The following is a 27185-nucleotide window of genomic DNA, read 5'->3' as shown; positions in this document are numbered from 1 at the left end:
GGAAGAAGTAACATTTGAAAGGTTACCCAGATGAAGAAAAAGAAGCACGGCCATTCCAGGAAAAAGCAAGAAGTTCAAAGGTAGCTGATGACTTTGGAAAGCCCCAAGCAGTGCAGTATCTTGAACAGAAGGGAGGAAGAAGTCAGCTACAACACAGATGGCTCAGGTGGGTCGAGAGGCCATTACATGGAAACTCTTGCATGCCAAACTAAGAAGTTTAGATTTTCCTCTGAAGCTAACAAGAATTATTAAACAGGGGGGGATAATGTGATAAAAGTGTTACTCTGAAATTTTTAGACCGGGGGCCATATAAAAAGTGGATCAGAAAAGTGCAAAACTGGAAGGAAGAGACTACTTTAGAAACTGTTTTGGCAATCAAGGAAGAAATGCTAAGGGCCTGAAACAAAGGCAGAGCAGTAGAAGCACAGAGATGAACTAGGCAAGCAGTACAAACAACAAGGTTTACTGATTAGAATGGGGGGTGAAGGAGAAGAACTGAGGAGAGATGGTAACCAGGATCTTGAATTTTGAAGTTTGAGGTACTTGAAAGTTATCTATTCAGAGATGTCTAAAAGGCATTAATTAGATTCACAAGTCTGGAGTTCAGGAGTGAGGTCTGATCACAAAGTTAAAGAGATGCAATAAAAAACAGCAAAGACAAAAAAAAGAAACGCGAACCAAAATTCAGAGACTGAAAGTTCTCCCAGTAATTCTATTACTTCATGGTTTAAAAAAAACACAAACATTTGTTATAATCCTCTAACTGTACCTACTGTACTATTTGTATTCTACAATATATCTAATTAAAGTACACTATAAAGAAAAGCTGCCTGTGATAAACCATAATGGAAAAGAATATGAAAACGTATATATATATATGTGCAACTGAGTTACTCTGCTGTACAGTGGTAATTAATACAACACTGTAAATCAACTATACTTCAATAAAAAATAAATTTAGAAAAAAAAGAAAAGGTAATAGTTATAATGTTTATCCAAAGATAACACTGAAATTTTTTTCTTTTTACTTGGACCATGTGAAGATGAATGGTTTAGTTCTAGAAATAAAATTTGTTATTATGCTGTTTCAAAGTTAAAATTTGTTACAATGATGTCTGAAACAGTAAATACAGAAGGACAAATGAAACCGAACAGAGAATTGTCAGGTACAGTATTTTAGTGGAAGTTCAATCTTTAAAATATTATTCACTATAAGAATTTTAAGCATTTTCATTTAAATGTTCAGTTACACTGATTTACCTAATGGGTTCATAAGGTTGATCACATATGAAGAAGCCTCTTCTCTGGAGTTGTATAATGTCTCCTTTTTTCAAATCCTTAAGGCAGGGATCCCCCAGCATTAATTCTTCATGCTGTAAAGATGGTATAAGACCAAAATACACTTTCTTGAACATCAAAGCACTAAAAACAACCCTAAAATGCAAGCAGCTTTTCCAGTAGCTGCAACAGGATATGTTAAAAACTTTACTACTTAAGCACATGCAGTAAAACAGTGAAATATTAAAATAAATAACAATTATTCATTATATTTCTAAAAGTTAACATTTATATACTGATGGGCTTCATGAACTTTTTAACTAACTTGATTGGTGTCCCTTCAGATATAAAGAAATTTCCCACTATAAATATGAAGTACAATACAAGAAGCACACAGACCTAGCTGAAAGGCACGCTGGCGCAGCACTAAAGCACAAGGGCTCTAGAGCCAGGAGGCCTGGGTTTGAACCCCAGCTCTACGCCTTATTTCCTGTCCTCAAGCAACTTACTGAACCTCACTGTGCCTCGGTTTCTAGAATTTATAAAATGGGAACATTATTCTTTTATATCATTTTTAACAAAATTCTAGAAATCTTTTCCATTTTATCTGAGGAAACAAATACTTAAAACTAATTTTAAAAATTATAAAGAAAAGGTTATACTGATACAACAGAGCAAGATGAAATAGGGTTTCTTTCAGGAGGCTACCTTACTGTTCTTGTTGACATACTGCTTAAAGTCCTCGTCTTTTCCCAGTACGGGCTTTGTGATCAAGTGCTCGTAAGTGACACAGATTGCTGGGACAGGAAGAGCACGTTCGGTCTCGGCAAGCCATGTGATCTTAGTGGTTTTCTTATAGTCTTTGTTCTCCAAATTCAATTTTGCATCAAGAGATACAATTTTTCCTTCTGCATTTCTAAAAATAAGATAGGAAAGTGTTTTCAGAAAACAAACCTTAACTGCCACAAATGCATTATTTTGTTCTGTACCTGTAATAAATGGATAGGGAATTTTCTTTGGAAAAATTTCAAATAAAACATTTGAGTTTCTAGTAGGTGCCAGACATTAACTGGTTAAGAGATGAATGAAGTAGAGTCCCTGCTATCAAGATACTAATATGTGGACAGATCCCCCATACATCTGATGAAGAACATGAACATGTTTATGAATTTTAAAGTCACCTGGAGTAAACATTAAAAAATCTACAATACTGTATTTTCAAAACATTTATCAATTACTTGACATCATATGTAATGACACGACAATTGATATTTCAGAGTTTACTAAATTAATCTTAGCATACTATGTCCCATTTGTGTAATCTTAAGAACTGGTAAGTGTAGCACACTATAATAACTGGAAAGTTCATATTCAGCACAAAACGATTAAATTTAAAGTAGATTTTAGTGTCCATCAACAGAGTAATGGATAAAAAAGATGTGGTACATATATACAATGGAATATTAGCCATAAAAAGGAACAAAAGTGGGTCATTTGTAGAGACGTGGATGGACCTAGAGACTGTCATATAGAGTGAAGTAAGTCAGAAAGAGAAAAACAAATATCGTATATTAACCCATACATGTGGAATCTAGAAAAATGGTAGAGAGGACCATATTCGCAAAGCAGAAACAGAGACACAGACGTGGAGAACAAAAGTATGGATACCAAGGGGGAAAGGGGTGGGGCGGGAGGAATTAGGAGACTGGGACTGACACACATACACTACTGATACTAGGTATAAAATAGACGACTGATGGGAACATACTGTATAGCACAGGGAATTCTACTTAATGCCCTGTGGTGTCCTAAATGGGAGGGAAAGCCAAAAGGGAGGGGATATATGTATATGTACAGCTGATTCATTTTTGCTGTGCAGCAGAAGCTAACACAACATTGTAAAGCAACTGTACTCCAATAAAAGTTAATAAAAAAAATTTAAAAATAAAGTAGACTTTAGGATATACAGAATGTTATACATACAATTTCTGTCCAAAGGATCTCTCCACCATGCAATCGCATTCTGAGAATTAGATGATAAAAGGGGGGCCTAAAGCATTAGAATTATTTTTTATATCTACATGCTGTCGTTTTCAACATCACAAGCAATATCCTAATACCCTATTAATGTAATGAAACATATATGGAAAAAAACCTTAATGCGTCCAGAATTTGCAGCATCTATGCCTGGGTAGATGTACCAGCCAGCACCATCAATGGGTCTGAATTAGGTAATTTTTAATAAATGAATAAACATAAAAGACTTTCCTTCTATATTTATTTGAAAACAAACAAAAAGTTCTTACCTGTGTATTTTAGTAATATTGATGTTGCCCCAATTTATAAATGTAACCGTCTCACCCTCTGACAACGTCTCTGCGTCAGCACCTTCAATGAAAACTTTAGAACTATACCAGACGGGTTTCAAGCCAACATCAGGATTCTTATTAAAAAAAAAAAAAAAAAAAGAGAATGTTGGTTGAAACAACAACTATTGAACCCAGTATGAAATTTATACATTCATTCATTTTATTCCTTAACAAAAACAGCAGTCATCTGTATTAGTCTGATTCCCAGCTCTGTGACCCTGGGTCAGACACCTGACCAATAATGTACTGGAGTCAGAAGAGGGTGGCCTGCCCCTGAGATTACTTCCAGCCTAAAACAATCATTCTTTGTTTTTAGAGCTAAGACAGTATTTGTCTCACAGTGTCCCTCCAACCAGAATCTGCTTTGCTAGCCCTCAAAAATCTCATTGCTTTTGCAGCAAAGGAGAAAATAAAGTCATTCCTCATCAGTGGCTGTGGAACGTCACTATAGGAACAGACGTCATCTTAGCAGGAAATGGTAGATCTTTCACATTTTAGGAGACACATTTGAAAGACAGTAGCATACATGTACAGAAAGATGAATTTTCTGCCTTTTCAGTATATATTATATGAAGAAGAAAAAGAGATCCGGAAAATACAAAGAATGCTATATTTGTTAAATTTCAGATTTTTGTTTGACCAAAATCAAAAGAAAAAAAAAGTGTAAGAAGATCCTTTGAATAAATGTTAAATAAAACGCGTTCAATAATTGTTCATTGAATGCACCAATGCACTTGAAAAAAGTCAGTATGTTGCAACAACTTATACTATGCTGGGCTCAGAACAGAATACTGACAGGCTAAATATAGAACACTTTGTGAGGGAAAGGATAATGAAAATTCCACAGAGCAAACTGAGCAATCCAGTCATCATTTAAAGTGTTTCCTAATCAATTAGTTATTTAACTATTACTTATTCTTTATTATTACAAATAAGCACCCTTAAAAGTTTTATTCTCACCGTTCAAATTTTAAAACATTAAGCTTCACATTTAAACTAACTGTAGTGGGCAATATGATATATCAGAAACCACCATGCACCTGGTTGAACCCATCAGATGCAAGATAAAGGCAACAGTAAAGCCAAATCAATCTCACACTCACACACACACACACACACTCTCTCTCTCTCTCTCTCTCCCCAAGTCTTATTAGGGGTACCCTTAAAATAAGTCTTCCAAATTAAAAAGAAGCTAATGTCATACAGAGAAAGGCAATCATAGGCTACCACTTAAAACATTTATAGCTGTTCATGAAACATATCACCTTACACCTGAGTAAGTCTATGAACATAACATAGTTATGAGTAAGGTTATGAATATATTAGTCCATTAGTATATGAGTGAGTTAGTCTATGGACGTAAGCTTCATTGGATAATAAAGATATTTACAGACAACTCACAAAGCTGGAACAAAAGGATCTATTTTTTCTTCAAGACTATCAACCTAGCAGTTATAACCGTGTGAGACAACAAACATGGCTTAACTAAGAGGAACTCCCTGCTACCTGTATTTAAGATTTATATTCCGAATTCAGATAGACGGATATCATTGTCACTTCACTGATATTTTCTAAAACAGAGCCAATGGCAGCATGATAGACTCTGGACTCAAGCTGTGATTCAATACTATTAGGTCAAATGTTTTGGCTTAAAGGCAACAGCGAATAACCCAGCTAATAGAGAATGCACCTCAGCTTTCACACAGAGATAAGAGCATGGATTATATAATACCTCCAGGAAGAAATAAATTCTTATTATACACTAATATGCTATCTCCACAAAATAAAAAACAGGTACCGAGTGTAACAGTTCTGTGTGATGTGCTGTGGATAGTAATACCGCTAGAATAAATTTCTTCAGTAAGAAATCCACAAAAACATTTACTTCAATTAGTATCCAATTCTTAAACAGCTCATACAGTTCAACATCAAAAAAATAAACAAGCCAATTTAAAAATGGACAGAAGAAGTGAATAGACGTTTTGCCAGAGGAAATGGCCAACAGGCATATGAAAAGATGCTTAACATTGATAATCATCAGGGAAATGCAAACCAAAACCACAATGAGATACTGTAACCTAGCACCTGTCAGAACGGCTGTCATCAAAAAGAACACAAATAACAAATGCTGGCGAGGATGTGGAGAGAAGAGAACACTTGTACACTGTTGGTGGGAACGTAAATTGGTGCAGCCACTGTGGAAAACGGCATGGAGGTTTCTCCAAAAACTAAACATAAAAGTACCATAAGACTCAGCAATTCCACTCCTGGGTATATATCCGAGAAAAACAAAAACACTAATTCGAAAAGATACATGCACCCCGATGTGCACAGCAGCATTGCTTACAATTGCCAAGATATGGAAGCAACCGAAGTGTCCATCAACAGATAAATGGACAAAGACGTGGTGTGTACACACACACACACACACACACACACACACAAACACACACACACACACACACTGGAATACTCAGCCATAAAAAAGAATGAGATTTGCAGCAACATGGATGGACTTGGGAGGCATTCTGCTAAGTGAAATAAGTCAGACAGAGAAAGACAAATACTATATGATATGACTTACATGTGGAATCTAAAAAATACAACAAACTAGTGAATATAACAAAAAGAAGCAGACTCACAGATACAGAGAACAAATTAGTGGTTACCAGCTGGGGAGAGGTGGGGGACAGGACAATATAGGGGTGAAGGGTGGTATGTACAACAAATGGGTATAAGATAAGCTCAAGGATGTACAACACGGAGAATATAGCCAATATTTTGTAATAACTGTAAACAGAAAGTAACCTTTAAAAACTGTATAAAAAATTGAAAAAAAATTTTCAGGCAGAGAAAGACAAATACTATATGATATGACTTACATGTGGAATCTAAAAAATACAACAAACTAGTGAATATAACAAAAAGAAGCAGACTCACAGATACAGAGAACAAATTAGTGGTTACCAGCTGGGGAGAGGTGGGGGACAGGACAATATAGGGGTGAAGGGTGGTATGTACAACAAATGGGTATAAGATAAGCTCAAGGATGTACAACACGGAGAATATAGCCAATATTTTGTAATAACTGTAAACAGAAAGTAACCTTTATAAACTGTATAAAAAATTGAAAAAAAAATGTTTTAATTAGTATGAAATCCTGACAAATAATGCTGGATCAAAAATGGTCCCCAGGGCTTCCCTGGTGGCGCAGTGGTTGAGAGTCCGCCTGCCAATGCAGGGGACACGGGTTCGTGCCCCGGTCCGGGAAGATCGCACATGCCGCGGAGCGGCTGGGCCCGTGAGCCATGGCCGCTGAGCCTGCGCATCCGGAGCCTGTGCTCCACAATGGGAGAGGCCACAACAGTGAGAGGCCCGCGTAACGCAAAAAAAAAAAAATGGTCCCCAATCATGCTATTGCCACCAAAGTACATTTTTCCTTTTGATTATCCTGCTCCTTTAACAGAGAGAACAACATTGGTGAAACCGGAGAGCGACCTTCGGGTGTCTGGCCACTTCTTTCATCTCCTCCTGGGCCTCAGGGATGTCCACCGGGATCACCTCTTTCTTCAGTAACGCGACGTATCGTGGAGCCACCGGGTCAATAACCTGCAACAAAGGCGTCCTTGTGTTAGAACATTCAGAGATTTTTTAGAACTTCATCAATAAAATAAGTAATAGCACAGGAATAACAACTGGCATTCTTTGTTACTGCATTTACTAATTTTTTGGTTTACCAGCTAACTCTTCTCTAACATTTAGCTGTCAAGTAGAAAAAAGAAAAACAATCATAAACAAAGACTGCATGAAGGATTTAGAGTTCCCTTCCAAGAATAACTACTGACAAGTGAAGAGAAACCAATAGTTAAAGCATATCAGAAATATTCTGAAAGTAATTTTTAACTCTGATATTAGAAAGGAAAATTATCCTGTGGGGTTATGTAACAGTCCTACAGGTAAATGTGATACTCCATTTTGTATTGTTGGAGAAGACTGTTTTGAAGGAATAGAGAAATATGTGTTTTAGTATCATTTTCTATAAGCAGTGCTAGGCAACACACCACCATCAAAAGCAGAACAGCATTAGGTCACTATAATAAGGCAATTCTATAGATTAAAAGTAAACAAGTATTTCTACTGGTCTGCATGCTATATATATACACACGTATATAGGGACCACTGTGTTCCCAAGGGCCTGGCACATGCAGGTAGTCAACACATATTTACAGGTTAACTGAATGAACGGTAGTACTCATTACATTCTAACCTACTCTACCTCCAAAACAGAAGCAGCACCCCCTTCTGGACCCGATGTATCTTTCTCATTTCACTATTCAATTTAAAATTATCCATGATGACCAATCACAACAGCAGTATTTAGATAGTAAATAAAGCATTTGGAAGAAAAATGTAGACAGAAGCAAGTGCGGAGTCAAATAGCTAAGTAAAGTAATGAAAGTCATTTTCTTCCCATTAGAAGGATGCAAGAAATAGTGGTATGGCTAATTAAACTTGGCTGTGTCTTTTGGTTTTATTGGGTTTTTGTTGCTATTGTTTGGCTGGTATTTTGTTGTTGTTGTTTGCTTTGAGAGTATTTCTCAGAAATTCTGAATGAACAGAGAAGAAACCATGCTCAGAGGGTCAGTCAGAAAAGTCTGAAAAGCCATCTAACTTCCCCTTGATGGCTACTCCTTACCTGCTTATATTTCATGCCAGTACTAAATCAGCGCCAGCCCCCCTCTAAACTTACTGTTTCATTCTTTCCTTCCCTGAGGTTTAAAAGTCATTCTTACTGGTTAAGGGTTCCTTCTTTCAGCTTCTACTGGGTTAGAATGATCAGGTTTAATTTGTGACCACTCAGTTTAGTATTTAAGCCAGTAAGATACAATTTCTTCTTTTAAAGAAGCTAAAACTAGACAATCCAACCTGAGAAACTTACTTCAGTTCACTGCAGCTCAGTTTCCTCAACTGACAAAGAGAGCAGAAGACTGTTTCCCACACTTGACTAATTACAATGATCCCTTAGGGCACTGGCTGGCACAGAGTTTCATGCCACTTAACCCTGAACGACAATGATTCTAATCGTCTGAAGTAAAGTCTGGAATTTTTTTTTTTTTTTTTGTGGTACGCGGGCCTCTCACTGCTGTGGCCTTTCCCGTTGTGGAGCACAGGCTCCGGACGCGCAGGCTCAGCGGCCATGGCTCACGGGCCCAGCCGCTCCGTGGCATGGGGGATCTTCCCGGACCAGGGCACGAACCTGTGTCCCCTGCATCGGCAGGCGGACTCCCAACCACTGCGCCACCAGGGAAGCCCTGGAAATCTATTTTTAAACAAGCATTCCATTGGATGGTTAGGATCAGACAAGTTTGGGAAATCTTGGATTAAAAGATTTTAAAGTCTTCTTCAGTTCTAAAATTGTACAATTCTCAAAATCTCTGGATCAGTGGTTTTAAATTACTCCAAAAGGTCCAGAGACTCTTCTTCTGAAGCTGAGGGTTCTGCTCTGAGACAAGGGTATTAAGAAAAGGTATGATATTAAATGTCAAGTCCCCAGAGTTTTCCCCAGTCAGTTCCAAAGCCCTGGCAGTCAGACCTTCACACTTCTGGCAACTTGACTGAAAGAAACTCCTCTGGAAAAACTGCCTAGGTCCAAGAGATGAGATGTAAGGTTACTGACGTCGAGGCTTTTCAGTTAACCGGCCAGCCAGACCATCTTACAGTGAGACACAGCTGACAAGCCCAATCTTTTTCTCAGGGCTTCCAATCCCTCTCTCAGTCCCCTGTGTTAAAGATGAGCAGATAACCAAGGCTCACCAGATGTCTGAGAAATGCCTTTAATATCAAAGAAAAAACAAAATAAACAACCTGGAGGAAAGACATAAGAAAAAATACCATTGATTATATTATAACCATGAAATAGGAACAGGAAGTTATTCTGAAAATTCAAAGCACAAACGAGAAATCTTGGAAATATGACAGCATAAATGAAAAACTCAACAAAAGTTGAGAAGATAGGGCTGAGTACATCTACCAGAAAGTAGAGCCAAAAGATGAGATGGAAAATAAGAGAGAAAACAAAATTAGAGCAACAGTCCAGGAAATCCAACATGTGCTCAAGAAACGTTCCACAGAGGAGAAAGACAACATAGTTGAGAAAAAAACAAAGAAACAGAAGGAACTTAGGAACATTTCCCAGAACTGACGGAATGAGTTTCTAGTCTGGAAGCCACATGTTCTTCCAATGGATATGAATGAAAACAGACCCACCCCAAGGCACATCACTGTGAAATCTCAAAGTGAAGAAGCTGTTCATATAAAAGTCTCAAAAATCTTCATCCCATGCTCCCCTTCTCAGGGAGCCACCAGAGGATATAGTACAGCAAAGCAAAAAGGCAATAAAAAGAGAAGGAAGAACCAGATGATCCATCACAGAAGAAAAGCAAAGGGAATTCCCAGGATGATGAGGAAGAGTGACCTGGGAGCACAGCTGGGCTTCAGAAGTTAACAGGTCTCTCATCTAGATCAGATGTGAGCAGCACGAAGGCCCCGGCAGAGACGTCTCTAACGTGAAACTGAAATACCTGAGGCATGTGAACATTTTGGCAGGAAATTTAGATAACTTGCGCAGAGTCTGAGATGGAATTAGAAAATTAAACAAACGAGGGAAACAAAACGTAACAATTAGCCACAAGAAAGCCAACGAGTTATGAGAAAAAATAGGAGACCTAAATCCTCATCTTCCATTGTGAAAAGTAAACTGATGATGCCTAAAGCAAACAAACAAACAAAGAATCAAGAAGAAGCAAAACACACATCTCATTTAGAGATATGGGCAATAAATACCAAAAAAAATTATCTAGAAGAGCTGAAAGTGATTTATCTAGCAAGAGAAAATGGAAGGAAAGAAGACAGGGGAATATGCTGTTCATTTAACAGACCCTATAGAATTATCGGCCTGTAGTGAAATGTATTTCTTATATTTGAACTAAATGTACACGGATTATTAATGAAAAGTATTCCAATGTTAACTCTGCCTATAAGTTTTGAATGTATTTATTAGTAACTGCAGCAACAGAGCGAACCAATTAATAATTCCATTATGTATCCAAAAACTGACTAAACACAAAAGACAAAATAAATTCAAGACACATGCGAGACAAGCAACTATTTTTTGAGGCAAGGCATCAGCACAATCAAGCAGCAATACAAAGAAAAAGAATTTACAGAACACAATCACAGAAACCATAGTTTAAAACATGGCACTTCAATGATTTGCCTTATTATAGTGTCTAAGCATCTGCTTCCAATTAACAATGTCAATATGCAGTATTCCTCATTTGACTTTTATGTAAGACACAGCTTTTTTTTTTTTAAGCTAGATTCAATAAGACACAGGGATTATAATTAACGAACCTTCAATACAATTCAATGAAATCTGTAACTTTAAAACTCTATGTCCTCTCAGTAAACAAGGGAACAGTAGAATGGAGTTAGCCAAATCTTCCCTTTGCCACTAAGAAAACTAGAGGACATGTTTTTTTAAACTAGGAATAATGCATTTCAGTGGGTCTGTATAAGCAAGTCTCATATAAATGTGATTGTGCTTCAAAGCTGTATAACATCTCAGGTTATAACATGTAAGATGCTAAAAGCTATGTGCTAAGTAAGGCAAATAAAAGCATTAAGTAATACCTTCTTACAGAGAGCTCGCAGCTTGAAAGCAGAAAAATGAAATGCAAAGTGTTCAAAAAAGATTTAAGGAAAAAACTGTTACCATTCCCCATAACTCCAAGTTTGTTTTAATCATTGTTCTTGTTTGGTATCATTTATAGGCTTAATGCACTTTATATGTTTAAAAAAGTAAAACATTCCATTTTCCTGAAAACTCTGCAAAACTGTAATATTCTTCACAAAATTTTCCCTGCCATGAGCACACTAATGAATTCTACACGTAATCTATTACTTAGGAGTTAGGCATGAAAAAAAGAGGACCAGGAGTCAAAACATGTACCTTTTTGTTAAATGCCCAAATTTTGTCCCATTCCATGTTCACAACTGAACGTGAAGAACCCTAGAAAAACAATAATAGAACAGCTTAAAGGGCAAGAAGTATTAACCAGAATATTTTCTTTAAGTCAAGCATGCCAGAAAATAAACCCAGTCAACACTTACAAGTTTACTTCCACTGGAATATAAAACTTAGTCTGTACACACTAATCTCGTTACCCTGAACAGTTAAGAGTCAACAGTCATAGATTTCACTGTGTGAAAACAACACAGCTGCCTTTGTCCAACCCTAGCATAGTTTAGGACATTCTCAATTTTCCACTATCATAACAGTGTTTTTTTCAAAAACATTCTGCCCTTGCATTATAAGCAACAAGCAAAGAACAGAAAGAACAACAGGAGTAATAAAGACTAAAAGGATATTATTAGATACTTAAAAATCCAAACAGAGGAGCTGGAAAAGAAACTATAACTCACCTGAGCAGCAATAAACTGTTTCAGTCCTTCAACTGTCATCCCTCTTCTCAGCACACCGCGAACCGTAGGAAATCGTGGGTCATCCCTGGGAAATACGGCAAAGTTTTAAGAACCAAGGAGACATATTTAACATGCAGATGCAGAGAGTACAATATACCTTATTGCATAACATTATATTCCGTTTGTTAAATATTTCGACTAAGAGCTGGTTATAATAATTAGGCAGATCATAATACCATTGAGCCCAAGTTCATGGAAGAAGAAAGCTGCTTACTAGTCAAAAATTACTCAGTAAAATAAAGACACTACTGGAAACAGTAAAAGTACATTTGAAAAGAGACACAAAGGTGACATTTTCAAATACAGAAAACATATGCATTACAACATTTTTATTTGCTTTTTATTTAACAAACATACAAGATCCCTATTCTACATATGACGACGAGACACAGATAAGAGATGGTTAGCCTCTCATTCATGTACAAATACACTTTATAAAGCCTTTTGGGTTGTAAAAAATATACATGTTGGTTATTAATATTCTGCAGAGATCTGCAAACTTCAGTAAGTTTGCAATAACACCCTTCGTATGCGGCCCAAGGTAAACTTCCCCTTTATCAAATTCAGCTCCACAGTAAAACAGTCTAAAATCACATATTATTCAATATATATTTAATATGTGTCACTATTACATGATACTAATAAAAACTAAACTTGTTAATTCATGTAAAAAAACAAATTCTTAGGCTTATAAGTATGGTAACCCAACTGAACAGGTTTCATTTACATGGATACATGCCTCTAAGATGACTTTAATTTTTATACTCATCGTTCTCATGGAAATCCCATATAGGTTATTAACGTGCTACAGAGATTTTCAAACTATAGGTTATAAATGTGCTACGGAGATTTTCCAACTTTTTCTAGTCCCAAACATGGACTCCATCTTTGTGCCCAAACATGGGCACTCCATGTTTGCTGCATTAAAGCAAAAGACAGCAGTACCTGAGAACCTGGATAAAATAAAGACAAGGACCAGAAACCCTACAGCCCTATCCATTTCAACCCCTCCCATTCATCCTCCCCAACCCTCAAAGCAGTTTAAAAATTAGTGATATACCATGTCCTGACTTCCTCTCAAAATTCTAGGTAACAGCAAACATACCATCCGTCTACTAGACCTTCATTGACAAACCATGTGAGCTTTCTTTTGGATAGCACTGTGTTGTTGAGATTTAGCCGACTATATTCCCAAATGTACGGTTTTCTTAGGCCTAAAGCTTCAATAATCCAGTAAAACTGTTCATCTCTGTCATGGTATTCTGTTGTTCTCAGGGCATGTGTAACACCTTCAATGCTGTCAACTATGGGGCAGGCAAAATCATACGTCGGATAAACACTAGGAAAAAAAGTGAATATGTTGAAAATCAATGAAGGATTTTACCCTTTTCACCTCAGATTAGGCATTATAAGCAGCTGTACTAATTTAAAACATAATTCTTTACAAGGTAAGAATTTCTTAAAAACCAACAGGTGTTATGACTCATAATACTCAAAGTACATCAAAACATTTTTTTTAATCAGACTTTAAGGACAATGAATCAGTTACCCACTCAATACTCAAACACAAAAGCAAATATGCAACTTAACAGACAATTGGATACTGGTGCAGTGAATTCTATAATCATATTCCTGTAATGGCCAATGTATACCATGGTAAGAAGCAATAATAATTTCAAGGGAATTTAGCTTTTCAATATCTTAAATAATCCCACACTCAAGTAAATCTCTAGGTTTAATACTTTCATAAGTAAATGCATTCAAGAATAGAATGTTTCCTCCTCTCTCAAGTAAAAGAGAAGAAAATTATTAGGTTGATTAAAATTCCATTTAAGATGGAATAGTCTTAAAAACAATTTCTGTCTAAAATAATGTACACAACGCATCCACAGTCTCCATTTGAATTTTTTAAAATGTATTACTGCATTATGCCTTCTAATTTTTAAGATACAACTTCATTAAGATGCTACTGCACTATGCTTTGCAATTATCTGATACTGAAAATGTGTATCCAAACTCACTTTTCCAAATGTATTCAAAGTATCTGTTTAGTAAACAAGGAGCAATTGCCCTGTTAAAAATTAAGGACATATATATACACACATGAAGTGTTTGTCCAGATACAGACACACATACCTGTACCCACAAGTGTAAAGAAAGTTATATTAGCTACTCAGGAAATCATTTACATTCACCAATCTCTTCAGAAGTTACAATTCAGCATTTGTATGTAGCAGGCCTCTTCAAAGTATAAGAAAATATATTCTATGGTTACTTTATAAATTAATGGCCAGGTGGGGGAGATTTAAAAGAAAAAAAATCTATTAACCTGAAAACCACACAGAAAACTAACCAAAATTAGAAAAAACACGATACTTTCTTGTTCATATTTCTTTAAATCTTCTATCATGTTTACGAATAAACTTATGTCTAGCAGAATCAAAGTTTATAATAGGAAAAGAAGTATCTTCATCTAAAGAAACACACCACAGTATACCTGATCAATACATAAAATGCAACTTTAGGCAGACTCAGGGACTTTTATAGATGGAAATGATCTTAGACATAACCTAGTATAACGTTAATTGATAGGTAAGTAACGAGAGGCTACATGCTTTACCGAAGGCCACAAATGAACAAAGATCCAGATCTCTTGACTATTCTGCAGCTACTCCCTACTCCATGTTCACAGAAGCATCAAAGCAAAAGTATAGTAAGCTACCGAGCATAATGAGTGAAATACACCTACTTGTATTTATTTCCAGTTCTTGGGTGTGGCTGAATTTTGCAGCGATAAAGCGTTGGGTCCCTCATGCACCCATTGTTACTACTCATGTCAATTTTTGCTCGCAAACAGCAGGACTGACCACACTGGCTTCCTTTTTTCATTTCTTCCCACATTTGTAGATTCTTCTCAACAGCTATAAAGTGATAGTTATACTATAGTTTATCTAATGTATTACTCATCTGGTTGAATTCAAACTATTTTAACAGCCTTATAATTTGACAGAAATCTTCACATTCTGATTTTATAAGCACACTGCACTAGTTTAAAAGTACCGTAATAGTTCCAATATTTGATACCAAGAGTAAATGCAGTTTTTTTAATGAAGAAATTCCACAAAACACTTAGGAAACGTACTCTCTCCCTGTTTTAGAAGTCAATACATTCCACTGATGTAGCACTGATGAAGGGTAAGAGATGATGTCTAAGGCCTGAAGGCTTCTCTCAGCCAGTGTTTTCCATGTTCCCATCATGGCACAACTGGCCGATCAGTCGCCCCCTCCAATTGAACACTGGGTGTTGGAAGCAGAAGCGTTCTGTTCCTTTGCCACCTCACACCCATGGGACAGACCGGTTTGACCCGGCCCAGGCATCGGTACTGCAGCACATGCCCATCTAAAGAACACATCTCTGGCTGAGAGCCTGAGCCCCTCGGCTCCCCAAAAGCACCTTCAGTCATTCCAGCAGAAAGCAGGATACTCTTGGATCCCCAAAAATGAGAGATGATAGAAAAAGTGATACAAGTTTATCCCAGGAAAAAAACTCTATATCCCCACTGACTACGGTCCTACCTATGTCAGGTAGGTACCTGCCCCATATGAATAAGAAAGAACTGTTAAACAATGATTCTCTGTGGAATCTACTGAAGATACCACGGACACTTTACCTGTTCTCAAAGAATCAGGTTAGGTCTAAAAGTCCAGTTGTTAACTATCTGAAAATGTAGAGAAACATTTAAAAGGGGGTAAAAAAAAAAAAAAAAAAAGACTTCCATAACACTTTGAATTTACTACACTTCCCAAATGTGACACTCAAGATTTATCTTAAGTATAGGGCTTCCCTGGTGGAGCAGTGGTTAAGAATCTGCCTGCCAATGCAGGGGACACGGGTTCGATCCCTGGTCCAGGAAGATCCCACATGCCACGGAGCAACTCAGCCTGTGTGCCACAGCTACTGAGCCTGCGCTCTAGAGCCCACGAGCCACAACTACTGAAGCCGCATGCCTAGAGCCCATGCTCCGCAACAAGAGAAGCCACCACAATGTGAAGCACGTGAACCACAACGAAGAGTAGCCCCCACTCGCCACAACTAGAGAAATCCCGTGTGCGGCAACGAAGACCCAACGCAGATAAAAATAAATTAATTAATTTTAAAAAAGGTATATATATATACTAAAAAAACACTGGATAATAAAATTTTAAAAACTTAAAAAAAAAACATTTAAGTATAGTAGTGTGGAAGTTCTGGAACATAATTACAGAATAAAAACAGCCAGATTCAGAAGCTCAGGAACAAGTAATAACAAATATGCTTTTTTGTTAAGTGATATTTCAGACATAGGGTAGCATCAAGCTTACATATTATATTCACATTTACTCACATGCTGATAGGAAGATGTGGGTATGGCTAACATTATCATCAAACATTCTAATTAGAAAGGCTAAGTATTTAAATTGAGAGAACTACAAAAAGCTACAGAAGGAATTACATGGAGTGAATGCAGTGCAAAAGACTACAGGTAACGAGTGAGATGCTGAGGGCACACACATGCTAACAAAGTAATAACAACGTAAAGATGATAGAGAAAGAGAAAAGATTTCTAAGGGATGAATTAACATATGAAAGATATTTCCAAACATGTTTCAAACCATCATCTTTCACAGAAATCATTTTCTACTGAAGAAGCAGAATACAAGAAGAATATCGATTAAAATATAAAACACGAAATGTGCCTTACAGTTTCTTCTGTGTTTGGATTCTATCCTCTGCTCACGTTCTGCTTTCATCTGCTCAGCAGAAGTGTCATCCACATAAGCCTTCCCTTCCTGAATCAGCTTCTCTGCGTATTTCATTATAGTTTCAAAATGATCCGAGGTGTAAGTAAATTGATCTGGTTTGATATGCAACATTGCGACATCTTCCAAGATAACCTGCAGTAAGAATCCAAAATAACCATCAGTTTATCTTTCGCATTTTCTTGTGTATTTTCAATCCTTGACACTGCATTTGGGCAAATGTAATAATACACCATCAGTCTTACAGAGCCTGGAAATGGCTGTGGAAGCTGTATGATATTAGATCAGAAAAGAAAAAAAAAAAAAACAAACAAACAAAAGAGAGAGATATTCATTACACTAGCCTCCAAATTTCCAGCTGAGAAAGCTGATCTCATGGTGCTTTCCATTTGTTCTGGAAAAGCTGATTATTATTGGTCATGCTGACAATCATTTGCCCTCTCTTTGAATATATTACAGTGCTTCTAAACAGATGATATAAGAGGCTAGGAAACCTTCACATTTTCCAACACCTACTTAGTGTTCGTTTCATTCATAAAATTATATGACAAAAAGGAAACCTGCCTCTAGTGACCAATTCATTTAAGAAAGTGATACTTGCAGGAAAATGTAACACTTAAGTAAATTCTACAACAGTTGAGGAGGAAAAAAATAAACTGACCTTTTTTGGTATGGGAACTCAACAATTCTTGGCTTAGGTCTCAGGCAAAGAATACATAGATGAGCAAAAGAAGCAGCTATGAGAACAAACTTAAATTTTCATACCATGAAGGTACCAGGTCACCCTCTAATTTTAATCAACTTTACTGACAAAGGGTCATCACTACACCTTTAATTACCTTCTCAAAATCTTCCTTTTCTTTTTCAGGATTTGTGTCATCAAATCTCATGATCAGTTTCCCTTTAAAGTTAACCTGGTAGTGCTGGTTCAGAAGAGCAGCTTTCGCATGCCCAATGTGTAAGTAACTAAAACAAAAACATTTTACAAAGAAACTCATTAACATGTTTTAACTAAATACTTAAACTTAACCTTTTTGAGGAGATGAGAACTAAACAGAAATCCTTCTAGCTGGTATTCCAGTCTTGTTTTATTTGCTAACAAGAAGTACTGTAATAGAAAATCTGCCCCTGAGGAAGAAAAAGACTACAACATTTATAAAATAGTCATAAGAAACAATTTCATATGTAACCTCTCACAAAGGAATTAAGTTATTGACAAACATTACAACCTTAAGGCTAATCTCTATTTTCCTTTTTTTTTTTACTGAGGAATGAAAGGTAATTTAGTTAGAGGAAAACTGCTTCCAAAACTGTTTGCAATGCTACACAATAGTGGATCTTTACTAAGACCAGATGCTACTGAGAACAGGCAGCCCGTCCATTGCAAACAAGACAGAAGCACCTCTGAGGATGCCACTGTGACTGTGACAATTAAATAAAAGAGCACATGAGAATTAGAAAGCCACAAGAAAGCACTTTACTTCTCTAGGCTTTAGTTTTCTCAGAAGCCAAAGTGAAAAGATTTTAACTAAATGATCTTGAAGGTCTCATCCAGTACCAATATTCCACAGATCACAACCTATGGGCAGCTGACCATTACACAGAATAAAATAAATCAGAGGCACTGTTAATATTATTACATATCAACATCCTCCTCTATCAATGAAGTGGGTGAAAAGCAATATCCTAAACCACTATTGTTGAAAATACACTTTTCATCAATAACAGCAGCCACAGTTGCACTGCTCTACAGTCACCTGGTTTCATGCACACCTCTGATCTCAGTTGATATCAAGAGCTCCAGGAGGGAAAAGTACAATGATATGTCTTTATATCATTTCTAAAATCAGTCTATTTCTTTAGATAGTCACACAGCATTCTAGGTCAACGATTCAATTTTAAGGAGTTTATATGCATAGGTTAATGCAGACAAGTACAATGCAATGCATTTAGGGTTACTCAAAACTTTCTGCATAAAATAAAGCACCATAAGTAGCATCCCAGATGAGATCCTGGAAGAGAAAAAGGATATTAGGGAAGAACTAATGAAATCTAAAAAAATATGGAGTTTAGGTAATAACTATATATCAATATTGGTTCATTAATTGTGACAAAGGTACCATAGTAATGTAAGATGTTAGTTAACATTAGGGAAAACTGGGTACAGGTACAAGGTAACTTTTGGGGTTTCTTTTTTTTCCTGCAATATTCCTATAAATCTAAAACTACTCTAAAATTTAAGGTTTATTAAAAGTAAAACAAAGGACTGTGAGTTCTGAAAACGAAACAGAAATACTTTGTGCAGTTTTCACTGAAAGTGCTACACCCAATAACATGTTAAGAAGAGAAAAAAGAAGACTAATAATCACTGACTACCTACTAATTGACAGTTAATGTGCTTTACATACAGGAATTACCCTTAAGAGGTGTGATGAAATCAAACTATTACACTTAAAGATACTATCTCTGAATCTAAAATAATGTGTGCAATTCTAACAATTCTAAACCTCAAAAAGCTAACAGGACTATAAAATATTCAAAAGGTAAGTAAAATAATTGGCTCAAGAGACAACTACGTCAGGAGAGCTAAAGAAAACTATGTTCCATGCTGCACTAGTTAGTACTGATGCTATATTGGGCTTTTCCCACACAAAACAGACATAGGCACATAATTTTCAGTCATATGGATTCTAGAGCCAGACAGCGTAGGTTTGCATTTGGCAAGTTGCTAAAACGTTGTATGAATCAGTTTCTGAAACCATTTGGAAAACGAGATAATAACAGTGCCTTCTTCACAGGGCTAACAGGATTAAACAAGTTACTACATGTAAAGTGCTTGGTAAGTACCTGCACATAACAGATGCTATCTATGTGTTAGCTATGAATATGAATAAAAGGCAAAATTCAAGCCTTCTGGCCTTCATGAAAGACACAGGAAAAAAAATGATTAAAAAACCATTTAAAGAAGACTTGTTTTGCAGTATAAGGAGATATGATCAAAATTATGAATGTTTTTAAACCTGAACACTGACTTATATTCCAAATTCCAAAACTGTATTCAACTGTTGGACTGAAATGACATAACTCACAACAAATAAACATATTTTATACAGTAAATAATAAATATGAGGAGCTCACTATTCCAAGAAGTGAGAGTGACAGAAAATATAAAAAGATTCAAAAGGGACAAATGTTCAAATGGCATAGCTATAAACAGCCATGGCTAAAAAACTAGCTTTTATCAAACCATTAAAGTCACTACCCAACGGAACAACCATGACCTCTCACACCAAGAACACAGAGCAGAATATTGGGTGGTAGGGACCCAGGATATCTGAGGGAATTAAACTATGTAAAGTAAGTATTATTTATGACTGACTCCACTTAGCTATCAATCAATCATTTAATGATTCAGTCTGTGTATTTCCCAGAACCGTTATTTCCCTTTCATCTCCTTCTACCTGTCCTTTATTTCACCACCTAAATCGGCAAACTTAGAAAAGCAGAGAGAAAATGTGGAATTCTAAAACTGGCTTGCTGTTAATGGCACTTATAAAATAGCTTGTGAAGAACTATATTAAGAACGGCTAAAATAAAATAGTTTCCTTATCTGCCACTTCCTACTGTCTACATACTCCATTTATCACAGATGGGTAAGAATTTGGCTATAGAATACAAAATCTGAAATTAAACAAAATTTGGGGGAAAAAAACCATCTCATGTGTAAAATATGACACAATACTTTCCCAATGGCTAAGTTCCTAAGGCTAACTGCTTTAACAAAAGGCATTTTATTATATTAGCATCACCGGAAGGGTTCTTTTACAAAGTTCGTCCAGCATGAGTCACAGAGACTGACATGTGCAAAGGCAGAGACTGCCCTCAGCCTTGGGGAATGCTGGGCAAGGACCCAGGCAGACCCATGCCAGTGGCTCCAGCCACAGCAGTCCTTTTCCCTAACAAGCTAGTCATATATTATTATTTTCTATGGCTGCCAAAAGTGAAAAGGGTTTTGAAACCTACTAATAGTGGAAACTAATGAATAGGAATGGGCTTTTCAGGACTCCACTTACTTTATTTGGGAAAAAAAATAACTTAAAATACGTCTACCATAACTTCTTCGGCTAACTGAAAGGATTGCTCAGGGTACAAATACAAACCCTTATTAAAAGATCCCCCCCAAAAAAAAAAAAAAAAAAAGATACCCCCAAAATCTCAAAATGTTAATAAAACTTAAGCCTTTCTATTAATGGATGTTTTTCTATTTATAATTAAAATTCTGCCTGGAATAAAATTAAAATGTTATTTTTCCTATTGCTTTAATAAGCGAAAACTACAAACTTTTTATAAATTAACTATCAATAATTTTAAAACTATTAAGATGTTTAGAATTTTAACTCCCACAATTAAAATCTTACTTATTTCCTTCTATATATTAACCTATTGATTTTTAAAGTATTTGATAACTGTCTTAAAGCTTTTCCACTAAATGTATCCAATTATAAGGTATATTTTCTTACCCACTAGCCTCTGGAGGAAATCTGACAGTAACCTTTCCCATCTCAGCACCTGGAAGCTCAACAAATTTCCCAACATCTTGCTTTTTCTCAGGTACCTGAAAAGCAGAACAACAACAACAAAAATAGTTACATGGTTAAATGTTTAAAGAATAAATTCATTCAACAAATACTTACTCAGTACCCACTATGCACCAAGCTTGGTTATGAGAAAAAACTGGCTAGAATATTGTCCCTGCACTTGAAGATTCAAAATCAGTTGATGTTAACCAACAGCATTTAGGGTCGTCAGGAAAATGCTTAAAAGGAGGCAAGAACCAAGCTGCACCTTGAAAAATAAATGCAAATATATCAGATGGAGAGTATACAAGGGCAGTCATTCTAAGAAAAGGAATAACAGCACAGGTAAGACTGAAAGTCAGGGAAAAGCAGTGCAATGTTAGGAGTACATGTTGAGTGGGTAGGCAAGATGCTGATAGTCGATTAAGCCCAAAACATGAAGGCCTTTATAAGGTTGACTTTTATGTTTCTGGCAGTGGGGAATCCTCAGGGGTATGGAATTACTTATCTGTATTTTCTAAAACTATACCCAGTACACTGCAAAGTCTCAACGAGAAAAAAGAAGAGACCAAAAAACAAAAGGAAGTTCAGTGATGAGATTATGGTCTTAAAACAAACTGGGGGTAATGAGGCCTCAATAAAAATCAACAGCAGTGGAGATAGAAGACAAATCTATAGATACAAGTAATAATAATGGAACTTGTTGACCAGTTAGAGGTGGAAAGTGGTGAATACTTTCTCAGAACAACTGAGGTGACTGTGGTGTCTTTACCCAAGCAGACAACAGTTTTCAAATTGTACTGCATCGGAGTAAAATTTGTAATATGTAAATATGTAAACATATTCTCTGTAATATGTAAACAGATCAAAGTAGAGCGACTGTAATTGGGGGAAAGGCCTTTTTCTACTGTATTCAATGTCACGTCTTCCTAAAGAATCAACAAAAAGGCTCTACAGAACCCCAGGACTCAAAGGTCACAATGGTTCAAAACCCAGAGAATAGAAAATCTGGGAGGAAGAAAAGATGGTATAGTTATAAAATAATTTAAGTTACTTGGACTTTGGATTTCCTAAGGGACGCACACTGGATGATCATAATCATCTAGAAATATAATTATGAAGATTAAGGCTTAACGTAGGCAAGCAGTTAAAGGCAAGCCAAGACTCAACAATGACAAATTCTTCCAAGAAGATCCTTTTTAATTGATCAGAAAAAAAAAAAAAAAACAACCAAACTATGAACATAATTTTCTTTTCAGATCTAAGATCTCAGGCAGACAAGATGTGAGCATTAAAAAAAATTTTAAAGGCTTACCACTTTAGCTTTGGTTGTTGAAACATTCCACTTGGTGCCTACTGACTGGAAGGCCTGCTGGGCTTCAAGAAAACCAAACCAGCGTTTTACATGAACTGGAGCTTTGTTCTGTTCCAACTGTTCCTGCCATGCAGCATTTCCTATTAGCAAACATAATTTTAAAACCATTCAACATATCTGCAAATTCAAAAGCAAAGTTCCAGTCGTGGTTAATTTAAGTAAATGAGATGGCTTAAAGCTGTGCTTCTATAATGCAATTTTAAAAATCTGGGTACACATGGAAGTGATTTCTAATACTTCAACATATTTTAAGAATTCACAAAAATTAATTTAAAATATTTTTTCATTTCAGTTCACTAGAGTGAATCCTAAATCCTGCCCTCACCACTGCCACACACCCACTAGAAGGCCAATGCTACATTTCGTAATTGAGGAAAAGCTTTAAGTGGATCCACTAGGGAACAAAATAAAAATCAAGATCAAGAAGTAGCTCTTTTCTTCAGTTGTAATATCAAAAATGGTACTGAAGGAAAGTTTATGTAATTCTTTAGCATCACAAAGCTACCTCCATAAGGTATTATCTTCCTTTTATGAACATTAACTCAAAAATCAAAAGACCAAAATGTCATAAACCTACAGATGAAAAGTTCTAGCTAGGAAAGTCCTTCATTTTACATTGGTTATTGTTATAACAATTTAATTTAATTTGGAGAAAAGGTTAAGCCACAAAAAAAAGTACAGAGAGGGAGTTTTCTGGTGGCCCAGTGGTTAGGACTCCATGTTTTCATGGCCGAGGGCACTGGTTCAGCATCCCTGGTCAGGGAACTAAGATCCTGCAAGCCGCGGGGTGTGGCCCAAAAAAAAGGTACAGAGTATATTAAAGAAATTTTTAAAATGCTCACATAACCCAGATTTAAAGAATGATAAAACATTTTGGCATATTTGCTGCAGGGTTTTTTTGTTTTTTAAATAAACTAACAAAATTCAAGCCCCCTTTGTGTCGCTCATCAATCCCATATTCTGACTACTCATAGAAGATGGAAAAGGTGACCTCCCAGAGAAACAACTCCAGCTCACCCCGCCCCCCACACACATACTGGACAACCAGAAACAACAGTAACTGGAGTTAAGTAATGGCTGAGACAGGAAAGGTGCTGACATAAATGGGATGAGGAACAAGGCCAGCTCCAAAGGCAAGAGAGGAGCTGCAGTAGCAAGATGGGGTCAACCTCCAGGGACAGCAGAGGATGGGGAATTCCTTTAACCGGAGAGGAATAAAATAGCCAGGGAGGTCGTTCCTTTGTGAGAAAGTCCTAAGTGACTGCCATGAGGTAGATAGATGCTCATATACGTAGAAATACATGTACCTCTTATCCAGCAAAATATTAAATAATTAAAATAGAAATTCTTCAAGAAGAATTACTGATACCTTTTAGGGTGGCCCAAACACATAAATCTGCTAAGCTCAAGGAGTTTCCAACTAAGTATGTTCTCAGAGATAGGCAATGACTGAGTTCGTTGATTGCAGAAGTAAACAAATCACATGAAGACAATTTTGTAGCACTAAACTCCAACCAGTGATCAATCTGTGAAAAGAAACGCATCCCAGGGTTTAGAGTTAAACAAACAAGCAAACAAATAACCTCAGTTAGAACCATGCCTGTCTCATCTCAATTACAGAATTTACCATTATGTGGATTTAACTGTAATTGCCTGGGATCTAAACTGGCACTTAAACACATATGGTTATTTTTCTCTGTTTTCTTTTTTTTTTTTTTGCAGGGGTGTGAAGAGGCACTTCAGGGAAGAAAAAGGAAAATATGAAACCTGGAAGCAGAAAGGAATAATGAGCCTGACCGAATGCAACAGACAGTACCCAGCCAAACAGATTCATCCACTTGCGGAATTTAGAAGTAAATACCTGGAAACTATTCTTTATATTCTGAATTTTGTAAGATTTAGGAAAGTTAGAGCTGAATACAAACAGGGGAAAAAAAGGCATCTAAAGTGCCGTATTGAAAGTTAATCTACTACTGCTATAGTTAATAAGGTATATACTTGAAAAGGAAAACGTGTGTGACCCTGAGCCCTTGTAACTTTTCAAGAACTGCTGCCTCATCTGCCAGGTAAGAAAGCTGCATAAGAGCATAAGATGACCTTTGCAGTCACATCCAGCTATGAAATTCCAGGAATCCAGGAAGAGGAAGTCAGCACTAAATGACCCAACAGCTGGTATGGGTTTGAAAGTGCAAACTTAGGAGCTAAGACTTTTTTTTCTGAAAATAAAAACAGATGAGAATTCCTTAACTTGGTCTCTGATTAACACTCTGTTAATATCCTTAAACAGAGTAATAGTCCATAAGCCAACAATAAAATGAAGTTCGCAAAAGAGCCAAAGCCTAAATCAAAACAAAATAAAACACACCCAAGGAAACGTTCATTCCTTACCTCAGTATGTTCCAACAGGTTACAGCCATACAGCCCAGCTGTAGTTGCAATTCTAGCCAAGTAGCGAAGTATGGAATTTATATCCGTGAATACCACATTTCTAGAATATATAAGTATGAGATAAAATATTACTGTGGCTCTAGCAAATCAGTAAGTCATGAGACTTATGAAAAATGTAAAAATAGAAATCTTATAAAAGAGACAAATATATGCCATGTATTTTCTAGTATAGTAAAAAAAATAGATCCAATTTGTTCTTTACTCTGTTCTATCAAATTCTAATTTGTTTTGAGATGTTCAGCTAAATCCAATAATTCACTTCAGAGTAGACTATCTATATGATGTTTTATCTTTCTAACTATTGGTTTCTACGTGTCTATTCAGTGGTGAAAGTATGAAAATTGGGATATCGAGAATAAAGTGATTTAAAATAAATCAAGGCAATGAAGCCAAGGATATACCGTCATAAAGAAGCTGGTTTTATCAACTTACAGGTAAACATGGTAGATCAAACCTCATCAAAACTGATCCTATAAGGAAAAAGAGACTAAGGAGAAGAGACAATAGCAGTAAAATTTCAGAAGCTAGAAAGCAGATGGAGTTAATAGGCCTGAAAAAACTGAATCTTAACTGGACAGTGGACAAAGCTGAAAACCAACCCAATTTAAATTTTAGAATCCTCTAAAGACTTACGCATCAATGAAACCAGGTATCCTTGGAAGTGACAGTGAATTGGGACTAAAATAAGGAGGCTTGGTTGAAAGTCTACTTAAAAATCAGTCAGAAAAAAAAAAAAAAAATCAGTCAGAAACACAGATAGCTCCAAACCCTATGCTGCAGAGCTTGGCTACTCCCCTTACCCAATCCTGGCAAAAACCGGAGCCTTATTCTCTAAAGACTAAAACAGAGGGTCTCTCAAATGGGGGAAATCTGGCACAGGTGCAAGTTGGTCTATAGAGGTAACAAAGAGAATAAAAGAATACACGTATACTGGATGCTGAGATCCTCAGCTTTCTTCCCACCCTCAGCTCCCAAAATATTCTGGCACCCGCTCTCCTTCACCTTCCGAACAGGAGACTGAAAGTCATCTCTGGATAGATAATCTGATCCACCCAGGAAGAAAAGAACCAAGGATGCTAACACCAGAAGTTCCTTCAAATGAGCAGCTCAGTCTGATCGCCCCAGAGTAAAGCTCAGAACTGACAGGCTCACCTTGGAGTTCAGAACTTGTAAGCAGCTTTACTCTCCCAGTCAAAATCTAAGAAAACCATAAGAAGTTACCAAATATCTGAAGAAAGCCTTTAACTTAAAAGGTAGCAACCAAAACAAACACACAGATGTAAACTGAACAAATCAAGGAATAGAAAACTTTAAAAGTAAGTGAATAAATTTCCTCTGAGCAATGAAAAAATATAGTGCAGGGCTTCCCTAGTGGTGGAGTGGTTGAGAGTCCGCCTGCCAATGCAGGGGACACGGGTTCGTGCCCCTGTCCGGGAAGATCCCACATGCCGCAGAGCGGCTGGGCCCGTGAGCCATGGCCGCTGAGCCTGCACGTCTGGAGCCTGTGCTTCGCAACGGGAGAGGCCACAACAGTGAGAGGCCCGCGTACCGCAAAAAAGAAAAAACAAAACAAAACACAGTGCAATCGTAAAATAAGAACAGGATACTATATCTAGATAATAAATAACAGAAAGCTCAGATACAAAAAAATGTAACAGCAAAAACAAAAACTCAATAGAAAAACAGAATAAAAAAAGTTGAAGAACTCTCCAGAAAGTGAGGAAAAATGAAAAAAAAAAGAGGAAAGTGACAGTGACACTTTAAGAAAATAAGAGGACAAATCCTAGCACCCAC

General features: G+C 36.6%; 1 protein-coding gene across 1 annotated transcript in view; it reads right to left on the bottom strand.

The window, feature by feature from the left end:
- The window catches only part of EPRS1 (glutamyl-prolyl-tRNA synthetase 1), a 68462-nt gene that overhangs the window by 36085 nt on the left and 5192 nt on the right, over positions 1–27185 (bottom strand). Inside the window, exons 3-16 of the mRNA XM_024750472.1 lie at positions 25332–25431; positions 24313–24469; positions 22884–23023; positions 21512–21606; positions 17831–17957; positions 16934–17126; positions 14941–15112; positions 13297–13530; positions 12132–12216; positions 11659–11718; positions 7146–7256; positions 3585–3721; positions 1987–2194; positions 1261–1373 (exon numbers count right to left, since the gene is read on the bottom strand). Coding sequence (XP_024606240.1) covers positions 1261–1373; positions 1987–2194; positions 3585–3721; positions 7146–7256; positions 11659–11718; positions 12132–12216; positions 13297–13530; positions 14941–15112; positions 16934–17126; positions 17831–17957; positions 21512–21606; positions 22884–23023; positions 24313–24469; positions 25332–25431 — 1932 coding nt within the window. The remainder of the gene's footprint in view (positions 1–1260; positions 1374–1986; positions 2195–3584; positions 3722–7145; positions 7257–11658; positions 11719–12131; positions 12217–13296; positions 13531–14940; positions 15113–16933; positions 17127–17830; positions 17958–21511; positions 21607–22883; positions 23024–24312; positions 24470–25331; positions 25432–27185) is intronic.

This window comes from Neophocaena asiaeorientalis, unplaced genomic scaffold, assembly GCF_003031525.2.
Source record: "Neophocaena asiaeorientalis asiaeorientalis breed wild unplaced genomic scaffold, Neophocaena_asiaeorientalis_V1.1 scaffold430, whole genome shotgun sequence".
In the NCBI taxonomy this organism is placed as follows: domain Eukaryota; kingdom Metazoa; phylum Chordata; class Mammalia; order Artiodactyla; family Phocoenidae; genus Neophocaena; species Neophocaena asiaeorientalis.
Note: the sequence above shows the minus strand (reverse complement) of the source record. Positions and strands in the feature narration are given on the sequence as shown.